General features: G+C 36.8%; 1 protein-coding gene across 1 annotated transcript in view; it reads left to right on the top strand.

Moving 5' to 3' along the window:
* The window catches only part of LOC117330708 (aggrecan core protein-like), a 40,350-nt gene extending 28,227 nt beyond the window's left edge, over positions 1-12,123 (top strand). The window contains exons 4-5 of the mRNA XM_033889161.1: positions 2,909-2,996; positions 9,128-12,123. Coding sequence (XP_033745052.1) covers positions 2,909-2,996; positions 9,128-9,348 — 309 coding nt within the window. The 3' untranslated portion in view covers positions 9,349-12,123. The remainder of the gene's footprint in view (positions 1-2,908; positions 2,997-9,127) is intronic.
* Positions 12,124-12,982: the final 859 nt, after the last annotated feature.

Genomic DNA, 12,982 nt, shown 5'->3' with positions numbered 1-12,982 from the left:
TAGTGGTTATGAAGTCTAAGGCTTTACCATCGAGGCTCCAGATAAGATAATCCCTGCTCTCAGTATCTGACCACCGTAGAACAGACCTGAAGCTCTCGAACTTCTGTTTGAAGGACAGTCAGTTTGTTTTCCCATCATACTTTAGGTTTTTGGGTAACTTTGTTGGGTTACCCCTTCGCGATTTAGAACACCGCTCCAGACTTCCTTCCTCAGAACTGCTGTTGGAGGAATCATTCGAAGAACTAAAGTATAATTTTGACTTTTTTTCCCTCGCGCTTACTTTTGTGATATCGCGATTTAGAGGATTTTTGTTTCTTATGCTGACTTTTGTCAGATAAGTACCTCCCCTCTGGCGAGGACGACCTTGATGACCTCGATCGCGACCTTTGGTGTTTGTCCGACCTTGACCCTTTCGCGCGCGTGACCTTGAACTCTGATCGAGAGTCTCTGGAACCTTTACGCGTACGCGAATCCTGGATTTCAGACTTACCATGCGAGGTTGTAGTCCTAGGTGACTGGCGACGGTATCTAGAGTATCGGTCACCTCTATGACCCTTCAGTGACCTGGTGTGAGACAGGGACCTGGTGTCGACAGATGCTGATGTAGAACACCGATCTGTCTGACCCTGCATACCGGATTCCATGGACATCCTAGAAATGGACAGTGTAGGTTTTACATCAGACTTACCCTTATTAATAGACCTAAAAGGCCTAGCAGATAAATCAGTATGTCCTTTTTCTTTGTTGACATCCTCCTGCTTAATTGATCTACAAGACCGCTTTGTTGTCCTAGACAGAGATCCAGATGCTGCATGCTCCAACCGCGAAATTAATTCTAATTGTTGAGCATGCTGCTCAATCAGTTACCTTTTTATATACCAGACTTGAACAAAGATGCTGATAATAGCTCCTGTTTGAGACTCCTGTCAGACTTGGATGAAGGCTCCTGCTTGGTTTGATTAAAAATCAAATTGTTGTCAGTTGACATACGCAGATTCGGTAGTCTCCTCTCCAAATCTGCAACACTGCTCTCTCCCGATGACGAGGATTCCTTAAGTAGACAGTCCTTGTTAAAATGTCTTGTTGTTTTTGATGTTTCTGTGTGAGAAGGTCGTAGTTTTGAATCAAACGTCCATCCCGTCCTTTCCCAGCTATAACCCTTATCCTCATTGGGTTTACATTTTGCACCCGGTGACCCTGTTTCCATTCCCTGCCTCGCACCCCTAACCAAATCTGAGAACATACTGCTGTCTGGCCTCATTATGTTCTGGTTGATTTTTTCCGGGGTTAAGATTTCTGTTCCAACATGTGGTTGTAACATAGGGACAGATGTAGGGCCCGAGGGATTCCAACGATGTATGCCTATCATATCTATAAATCCCGCGTCAGGGACCTGTAATGTAGCTGGCCTTACCTCAAAATCTATAAGATTTAAAAGGTCCTGACTGGGGTCTGCCTTCAGAACTCTACTTAAAGTATCAGAGGTTATTGCCCCCTCTGTTTCCCTCAAGTACACCAACCTTCTCGCCCTTTTGATTCCAATCCTTGGTAGACATTGTATCATCTCCTTTATTTTAAACGGCATTGTTTCCCACGAAGTGTCAATGTTCAACACTGCACCGTAAATAACAAAGTTCGCTAAAGTTGTTTTATTACAAAAAGCATATAACAAGGGAGTAAATCTGCATGAAAATTCAATATAAATCAATTAAAAATCAATTTAAATTGTATACAGAACTCTCACGGACATAAAACTTAGAAAGTTTTATCTTTCCCGCCGTTTGTCAGAATGCAAACACGTGCAACAATACCGATACAATTCTGACTTTTGTAAAGTGAGAAATATGAATCAAAAATTCAATATAACCCGTCCTGGCGTAGCTCAAGCACTTCTGACACCATTGAAGCACTTACCTAGTACTTGCGCTTTGGTAGATATAGGCGGTTGAGTCGATAACGTAGGTATAGCGCTCTGGTCCGTGTTAGCTGTCAGCTGTCTGCAGGTCTGTCACCCGAATGTCTCCTACGCATGCGCGGGGTCGCTCAGACGCTTCTCCTCACACAGTCAAGCTCGCACACCACCCACACATGTATACACATACAAGTCACCGATCACTATAGCCATATCAACCCTGTCGTAACTTACGAAAACAATTTAAAATCGTGCGCAAGCATGCCCTTTTGAACAGAAAATGACGTCGTTCTCATTTACAAATTAGCATAAGAGAACGACTATGCCTTGTGAGCGATTGTTTCGAGGTTGAAACAGGGTTTTGAAAGTCGAGGAGGGTGCCGGCAAAATACACATTGTCATGAAACTAAGTGTACGTATATTCGCAGACTGTGCCAACATATGGTCTATTTTAAGAACATTATGTATGTCTTTGGGCATTGAGCAAAATCTGTGAAAATTGCGTTGTTACTGTTTGTTTTAACGCATGATAAACAATAAGAATTGGAATTTTATAGAAAAAATGATCTTCTATCAATAATACGGTTGTTTTGGTAGAACAAAATAAAGTTCATAGTCTGTGTACGTGACCCGGGAATAGGACCGGCGTACAATTTTCACCCCAGAAGTGTCGTCCTTTTTTACCTCCAAGTTAGAGAGTGGTATATTTTTACCGGGAGAACGTATGATTTTGACGTAAGTTACGAAAAAAGTTACGAACATCTTTGTGAAACGCACTTACGAAATTCGTAAGTTTTGCGTAACTTTTTCGTAAATATTTACGAACGTTCGTAAGTTACGAAGCTTTGTGAAACGATACCCAGAAATCAACAACAACAACACACACCCTTATTTTCAGCATTTGATAAATGGTAGCCATATAACTATTTTAAGTTAGTCTTAAACGCTGCTGTACATGATTCATATCATTATCTACTTTAATATTGTATTATACAGGTATTTTGCAACTCAAGCGATGCCACCCTTGTGAGAATTGACAACGCTGAAGAGAACGCTTTTCTCGTATCGGAAATGACAAAACGTGGTAAGATCAGAAATACAGATATGGGTTTGATGGTTTAATACTAAGTTAATTTTTCCCTTGTATAGCCCCAGTCAGGTGAATTCCCGTTTTGTTAGTTATTGTTTGATGTAGCTGTATATTATGTTTTCTTTTCAATCAAAGTCACCGTACAGTGAATTCACAAGTGTATATGTATACCACTTTTCACATGCTGACAGTGGAAAGGAAACGAAAAGAAATTGTCAAAATCGAAATGTGCGCGTTTGCTATTTAATATACAGTACGAGGAGGGTGATTTGGTACTCAAACGCTCACAGAGCGTTGACCCGCGCAGCCCTCCGCTCAGAATTTGCGCGGGTTTGCAGCGGGATTGCCGTGGGTTTTGAGCGGGCTTTGAGTGGATTGGCAGCAGGTTCGGGCGCGGGCTTGAGCGGGTTCGCAGCGGGTTTGAGCGGTTTTGTAGCAGGCTTGAGCGAACTAGTAGCGGACCCGCTCGCCGGGCGGGCTTGTAGCGGGCCCGCTCGAGCGGACTTGGAGCGGACCCGCTCGAGCGGAATTGAATAGGACCCGCTCAATCAGTAATGACAGTAGACTTTCAACCGCCTGGTGTCGATCAATTATACTTTTATTACCATGTAAATGTTTTCAGTTGTATCGTCCATCGTAAGTATTTATTGGATGATGTACCTCAACTATGAGATACAAATCCATATGTGTAATGTATTGCTCATGAAATCGTTGTTATAAGTTTAATAATATCTGCAATGATGTACAATATGACAGTGTACTTGATTTTAGCCAATTTTGATAAAAACTATTTGTAGGGAAATATTGTAGTTATTAAAGTTCAAATAGACTATTTTCATGTATGTGAAAGATCACTCACGAGTCATAAATTCAGTAATATTGGATATAGTCGTCATTGAGTGTTAGGAGCTGAGTCAATATATTGTAAATGTATCATGTGGCTGCTAACTGGTGACCGCCTTCTTTGGGAAAACGGTAAGGTAATCATTCCGGTTAATGGTGGACAATGAACCAAGTGTCCGCAGTAGCATTATTTCATTCTTACGGAATGGGGACGGGTCAAAAGGCGGTTTTGTCATCATTTCTAGAGTCCTTAGGACGGTCGGATCTTGGTCAGAATTTTTGTGCACCTCGAGTTGGATATGGGGAACACGGAAATGTGCTCAATCCAGTAACCATTTAATAGTGGACAATAAGCCACATGTCCACGGCAGCATTATTACAATTCTCATTTAACTGACCTTTGTATAGATAGCGTTTTGTGCATGACGTCGGAGAGGCCACATAAGGGGCTCGTTATTTTGATCTCGACTTATTTTTACGCAGACATTTGAAGTATTTAGCTAGCAACATGTCTGTTTGAGAAAATTATCTTTGAATTTCTGTAGTAAGTTTCATAAACTTTACATTTATTTGAACATTTCGTAGTTTTAAATACACGGCCTAAAGATATTGTGTTTTTATTACTATCATTATTTATGTGTCCATCGGGGACATCTCTTGCATGGCTGATATCACGGACATACACTTACATGTATATTACCGGTAGATATCGAAATCAGTGCTAATAGTTTGAGTTAGTTTCCCAACTATAGTAGCTAATCATTTAATTACTTTCTAAAAATTCTTATCAGAAAATAAATCGTCATAAGTGCATTGCTCTACTCGAGCTGACTTGAATGATATTTTTTGTAATCTTATGATGTTGATGAGATGTATACTCGCATGACTAATAAATAATTGAAAAAATTTGTTACCATTTTAGCAGCCTGGTACAAAATTATTATGTGAGATATCGAACACTTTAGTAAAGGATAATCGATTGCCTTCCCGATCTCTTTTTGCCAGCAAAGAAATACATGTAGTACGGACTTCGATTACAAGACAGAGCATTATAGTATATACGTATGTATGTATATCTTTATGTTGTATATATACTATTAAATGGAAATAGTCAAATAAAATATATAGTTTAAACTATATAGACCACAGAATGATTGTGTGTGTAGTCCAATATTCTTTCTTTTTGTGAGAATTTTCCATTGAAACTGGTAGGTAACAAAGTTTTTCAGGAGAAGATATGAACCTTGTCTTTAGAAAATGTAGGAAATGAGTATCATTATCTGTTTTCCTGTAAAAACGCAATCATTGAAAATTTGCAAAGAAATTACATATTCTAAATTATTACCGCTCAAATCTAAATAAAACTAAACTAAAAGGTCTGTTAAAAGGTCTTAATTATAAACGCAGTTCTAAATGGTTTGTCTTTTTTTCTTCTAAAAAATCTCTTCTTTGATTACATGTATGTAATATAATCCTATGAATATTATGTTTTTGTAACTGGATTGTTTATTAATATATATGTAAGTGTGATACAATGTTAATGTTCCTCATGTAACACATTTGCATGTGTTATAGTATCCAAATAAAACTGTGTGTATTGAGACCACGTGGTTAAAATCGCGTCATTTACAAATCATGATTGGAGTTAATCAAAGTGATATAGATAAATCCTCTATACACAGGACAAATACCAGCCGTGTGCAGTGTAATTACCGTTATATAAATGTTTTCACCTGCTGTTAACATCTGTTAATCACAGATTTTGATTACAATAGCGAGTATACCTGTATCGCAGTGACCCCATCGGACCCCTATGGCTTTTTTTTTTTTACCTGTGGGCAGAATGTTGTTACATAAGGATTTAGCCTATGCTTCATATTTACTAGTCTACCTGTATCTCACCTCTTACATTTAGGTCTTTTAGAATAAGGCACCTGCCGTTTTCCTTTTGAGGCCGTAATAGCGGAAGTAAAACCCGTTAAATCCGTATGCGATGATAGTTGTATTAATCATTCTTAAATCATATATATATTTCAGATTTAAATCAGGTACGTAATTTGTATTGTTGAAAGTTATACATTTATAATATGTACGTATTGGTTTAATGGTTGCAACATATCAAGATACATATGTATACACATGCATTGAAATAAGAGCAATTACTTTCACTATATCTTTATAAATCCCCCCCCCCCCCCCCCCTCTCTCTCTCTCTCTCTCTCTCTCTCTCTCTCTCCCCCGCTAAACCAATTTGTAAACATGTTAAAAATAATATTATATTAAAATATTATATTATGCCATCTTGCTGTATTTTTTTCTGTATACTTGTGTCGGGAAAGGTTGTTTTTGCCCAATCTCTTACATATATATAAATTACAATAAAAATATGTTTAAATAAAAAATCAGGGTAAATATTTGTGTTAGGTTTCATAAGAAAATAGAACACTCAGTATCCATTTTTTAAATTTCAACACATCTTATTGACGAGATGTTAAGCCAATAGGATTTGATCCGATAGATCGATATCGTGATACACTTATCTGTTGATCTTCATATTACTTTAATAAGGACGAACTTGGATATTTTACCCATACGTGCCGCAATTTACACATATATATACACACAATACTAATCATAATAACAACATTATCCGTAATAAATCATGTACACGTATTTGTTTCAACAAGCACATACAAATGTACATGTACATGTATAATTTATATATGAGACATACGTGATGGGTCCGGTTGTTCAAAACGAAGGTGTTTTCATTTTATGAAAAATGGCAAGACTGGTTACCTATCAAACGGGTGATATACAGATTAATAAGTTTACAATACTGTACATTTTACCGTCTCAGCTTACGTAAATGATAAGGATGACCACAGTTCATTTCAAGTATTTCATTCAGAGAATTACATAAATATTATATATATATGAATGGATTGGACAACAAACTAAGTCTACATGTATCAGTGTATACTGTCCATCGCCAGACGTCGAAAAACTGTCTCGGTACCCTGTACATTGCGCGTGCATTGTGCATACTACGACGTTTACCGAGCATTGAATACATTTGTAGGTAACTCAGACGGGCATGGCTACATAACGGCTGGCGATCGAACAATTCGACCACATTTCAAATCCTGCCTATATCAAAGAAAATGTTTCAAGGACAGAACTAATTGCCTTCTTTATTTTAATATATCATACATACACAAATGTAACTACGATACTTTAAGTGGATATACCACGAACAAATGTATATATAAGATAAATGATTGTTCGCACACAGCGCTAGCGAGAGCTTAACTAGAGTACATGCGAAATATCATGTGACTTATTGCGAATCTACATCACCTTATACATATATACTGCACTCATATTTTGCTCAGTTGTCATCGTTGTAAGCTTCGCAACTTGTGGATATGTACATAGGTATGCAAAATAGATAAATGTTGGTGGTTTGATCTCTTAATCTTCCGTATGCTGCATAACTGATGGTTTTGTTTCCTATTTTTCATGTAGTTAGTCTAATTGACATCCAAACTTAAATATTTCATCAACTACGTCTTCCCCAATGTTATTGACACCAGCGAATATCAAATCTGAGAACTATTTTTTATTTGGAAATGGTCACCTTTACGTCGAAACAGGCCAAATCGCGTCATGTTCCTCTTTCATACGATCCAGCTAACATGTACATGTACTGTATGTACACCAAAAAGACAAAACAACTTAGAAATGTATCAGAATACTCAATCTAATTAAAATTAGATCAACATTTGCATTTTGCACTATGCTACTCTCCGTATGAACATTGTTAGATACAAGATGTTATTTAAAAAACAACTTTGTGTTTAACATTTTTCTATGATTATACTGTAAGATCCATAAAATGTATTTTTGTTTAACTTAACTTCATTACTTTCGCTACCAAATTACTCTTGATTTGATACTTACACAAGCAGAAAACAACTCAAGCAAGTGAATACGAAACACATTTTGTAAACGTTACATTACATTCTGCGAACGTTTCTGATGAAATAAATATGAGTTCCTTCTTATTCATCGTTATATTAAAAAAAAAAAAAAAAAATATTGCAGGATTTCTTGTGTCCATGTTACGACTCGTTACGGGAGCGGGATCGCTGGCTGAGCGGGTTTGCTGGCCCGCCGGAGCGGGATCGCTGGCTGAGCGGTTTGCTGGCCCGCCGGAGCGGGATCGCTGGCTGAGCGGGTTTGCAGGCCTTCCGGAGCTGAATCGCTGGTTGAGCGGGTTTGCTGCCTACAGTGTCAGAGCGGAATCGCTGCGTGAGCGGGATCGCAGCGACATCGCTTGCGCGGGATTGCAGCGGGGTTTTAATCCCCATCGCTCGACGGGCGCAAACGCGCTGTGAGCGTTTGAGTACCAAATCACCCTCCTCGTACTGTACAATAAAACCAATAAGTTGTTTCGAGTATATCATATAAATCACAGGTACTTGTGGACATGATTATGTTGTTTTTGATTTAAATATTACATTATAGACGAGTAAATTATTGTATTACAATCGCATGCTTAATTTGTAAAAAATCGTATTTATAAGGCCGAGGTACGATATTTTTTTTTTACAAAATAAGCATACCTGCTACCCCCATTGCATGATCGTAAGAGGCGACTAAACTTGGGATCTTATCTTTTCTCTTCTTTCTTAACAACTTTCTTCTTCCTAATGTCTCCCTTGACAAAGCCTCACTTTTGGCCTTTAGTTGAGCGTTCGCCCCTGTGAGGAAGGCTTTGGGTTCTGTCCCCTGGCCGAGACATACCAGAGTCTTTAAAAATGGCAGTTGCTGCTCCTGCTTAGCGCTCAGCAAATTAGGAGTGGGACGACTGGTTCGCCCGTTGTCAGTATAATGTGACCGGGTGGGGTGTGCTGCTGGGTGTCTTCGGCAGTATGCTTCAGTGAGGTAGCACTCTAAATCGGCAAAAGATCCGGCCTATCACAAGGAGACTTAACACAAACATACCACAGCCTCCTCATCACACGCATACATTTCGCACGCACGGGAGGCCGTCCTTAAATGACCTTAGCTGTTAATAGGACGTTAACAATATAAACCAAACCAAACCAAACAAAATAAGCATGCGATTGTAATACAATAATTTACTAGTCTATAATGTAACTTTAAATTAAAAACATCATAATCATGTCCACAAGTGCCTGTTGTTTAGTCAATATCAAACACAATTCAGTGTTCATGTCGAGTGCATTTGGTCATAACAATTATCTTATTTACAGGAATACCGGTTATCTGGCTTGCTGCAAACGACAGGGCTGTGGAAGGCGAATGGGTTTGGGGGCCTGGAGATGTAGTATTGAATGCTATTTGGGGCTCGAATGAACCTGACAACATCAATAACGAGGATTGTGGCATTTTGCAACAGAATACGGAAACCTGGCATGACTTGAGTTGCGATAGTATTAGACATGCCGTGTGCCAGCTGACAGATCGGGGCTGAATTCGCTCACGTCTTTTATCTAGTGAACTTTGACGGGAACATAATCGAACTTCCCCCATCACAACACTTTAAATCTTTACCTTAACCTTCTCTTTCCTATCATGTCTTTCCTTCCTTGCTTCTTTCGTTGTTCCTCTGCTTTTCATTATTTGTGTTGTTTTACCTTTGTCATCCGCCCTCATATGATGCTAGCTGTTTCGAAAAAGTTCAATTCTGTTTATAATTTAACAATTCTGAAAATCAGGGAAAACATACCTAGTGGAACTATAATTGAAAAGTAGAAACATGCCTGAAACGTAGTTGAGTTGATAAAAGAGATTGCGTATATCATTCGATGCATGCGTAATTATGATTTCTGAAAATTGCATTTACATATAGTAGGGACTAACAAGAAGTAGGATATAATTCAATATCAAATTAATCCGAACATGATAATGTCAAAATTTATATTATAATATACTTTTGTATCAATAGTTGTGCCTTATCAGGTAAATGAGGCGCTGGATATGACGTTTTGTGGATAATCTGCTTTAACACTACTTAAGTAACGACGTAATTGACGTCAAGATCCGATAAATAACATTATCTCGGTGTCATTCTATGTTGCTGTTGACATTGTTTCGGGAATAAAACGAGAAATACTGGCAAAAGTGTCAAGTATTTTGCAAAATTTATCTCCACAAATTAGAAACTTTGAGTACTAAATTAAGATTTGGAGAAATACGTAGATAGAAATATATTTCTAGGGAATTTACACACATTAATATATATATGTGTATATATTATTTATATCTTTCTGTCGTTTTGTCTCGATAGGCTTCCCTAAGCAATATGAGGTAGACGAATATATGTTGAATCAACTCGCGTTTTGTACATTCATAAGCTGTGATAATCAACATCCAGACGAAAACGTTAATACTTACGAGTTATCTCCCCTGAACCATAATTTGCAAAGAGAAAAACTGATATATTTTGCAGGGTTGAATTCAAGGAATCAGAGCGGAATTGTTACCATTAATCGTTTGCCCAATAGATGGTTCTCCTGCAATGTGCTGATCGGAATGGACACATTGTTTTCATTTATTTTCATTTTCATTGTTATTCAAATATAGTACATGGTTGTTATTATTGTTTATTTTCTGATATGATATAAAGTTGTTTGTAAATTTTGTAAACAGATAGATTGTCATACGACATCGCTGGTTCAGTAGAGACCGGTACGCTGTGAATAGGGCCGATACGTTGTAAACAGCCTATTGACGTCTGTTGTTGCCACCAGGATGGGGTGGGTTTGTCGAGAAGCTCTGTCCCCAGAATCAAGACAAACAACATTACCACGTACATATTGACAATGGGTAGTGTTCCCTGGTATAGAGTATTAAAGGTTCCTTATAAGTAACACTCTCCAGGGGATATGTATAGTTTATACAGCAGACAGTCTTAGGTGAGCGTATAAGCCTTTACGTCAATCAACGTAGTGCCTGGATGTTGTATATTGATGAATCTGGATGGATGAAAGTGGGCTTGGAAAAGCAATAAATGAATGTTCTATGGTTGTTGTATTGACATGATTCATTCATATGTTTGTTGTTTGTGAAATTTCTTTGCTTTCAAACTAGTTGTAGTTACAAACGTGAGAATAAAAGAATTCAGATTTGTATTAATGACAATTTAGGTAGAACGATATTGTATTCGCATTAAATTTCCTATAAAACTGGCAAACCTCAAAATCCATTGCTTCAGACAAATAACCTCATACATGAGGCCTACATATGCGTTTCAGTAGAAAACGCATATCACATCATATGAATGAAAGCAATGCTTTGTATTTCGTTTAACAGTTAAAACTCACAGACGAAAGGTAAATATGTCTTTGTTTCAGCTAACTTTACATAATTATTGGAGACAACTAGAATTTCAATTGAATAGGCATTACGTCACAAATGAATTAATTAATTCAGTTTATGTGTGCTGACAAACATTATTAATTAACGTGTTAACATGTACATGTGTATACTATATATATTTGAAGCTTTATTCAATAAACTATCAAATCAAGATTTTTCTTTCTAGAATGACATGGTTACAATACACCTCCTTTACAACCTATGGTTTCATTGACAAACACATTTTTCTCACGGGTATACCTTCGGCTGTCGCTGCTGAGAATTGTAACTTTTTAGTCTCACAAAGTCGAGCCGATAAGCATGGTTAGCGTAATTTATCTGATTTCATTGTGTTTTCCAGAGTGAGACCGAGATGTACTGAAACTGTCATGTTTCTTCAAGGTGCAAACACAATGATGAAATCATATAGTACATAATCAGATTGAAAAATGTTATGAAAAGATAATAAGACAGGAATTTCGACGTGCAACAGGTCAAAATAGGAATAATCTTTAATAATGTTGTTCTTAAGATATAATATATTATGTATTTGTAATTACTTTTCCATTGTTTGTGAACAGAATGCGGTTTCTGATTGGCTGAGATTATTTTTATACCTCTATGAAAAAACGAAAGTGGCGTAAAAAATGTGATGTTTGCAAACTGTATGGATCCACTAATGAAACCGAAAAAAAAATACATCAATGCTTCATTGTTTCGTGCTCTTTGTCTGTCGTGTAACTTCTTTCCAGACTATTCTTTTTTCTCTCGCTTTAATAACTGTTATTAACTGTTTTACATGATATTTTATTATTTAGTTTGTTGAAATCCTATGTAAACATTTATGTACTGAATATGTACCTTTTGATTAAAATTACCATTTATTATTTCATTGCCTTCGTTTTCCTGATATATGACACTTTTATTCGAAACTCTCACTATTTTTCTTAGGAAATCAGTTGATTGGCATGACCTTGTGTTCATTTATCATCAGCTATGTAACATCGACTTAAATCGAATAACTATCATGCACGAAAAACCACACACAAACAAACACACATCAATTCTAATAGATATGGTGTGCCTATCATCATAATCATAATATCATCTTCACCATCATCATCATAACCTAGATCTTTCATCATCATAATCTCATCATCCTACTTAATCATCAAACTCATCATCATAATCATCATCATCATAATCTCATCATCATACTAATCATCATATTCATGTTTTTTTTATGTATTTATGTATTAAAATGTCTTTAAAAATTAAAAAAAAAAAACTATAAAAAAAACTATCATGCACGATAAAAGATCAAATACCTTTTATAAGATTTATGTATAAATGTTATTCACAAGTTGTTGCGTTAAAGTATACTTTGTCCTGGTTTTATATTCTTTAACTTGCGTACAGTGTACATTACTTAATTCTCATTGTGCACATTATTGCATTACATTAAGTCTATCTACATAGGAAATTATCTTTAAGTTCTTTCTTACGGATCATTTTATGTTAATATTTTAACATAAGAAATGGAATATTGATGTAGCTGGGTCATGATATCTTATTTCTTTATATGTATTACATTTAAAGCTTACCATGCGATGACCAATTGACCTGTGGTCAAGTGGACAGGTGTTATTGGTTCGATCGTTTTTCTCAAATAGTCAATGGATGTATACTAGGTAGCTCTTTCACACATCGCTAGTTCGTCTGAATTAATCGCCGCTTGAACTTTAAAG

This window comes from Pecten maximus, chromosome 7 (assembly GCF_902652985.1).
Source record: "Pecten maximus chromosome 7, xPecMax1.1, whole genome shotgun sequence".
NCBI lineage: Eukaryota > Metazoa > Mollusca > Bivalvia > Pectinida > Pectinidae > Pecten > Pecten maximus.
The sequence above is the reverse complement of the archived record's forward strand: the minus strand, read 5'-3'. Positions and strand labels throughout refer to the sequence as shown.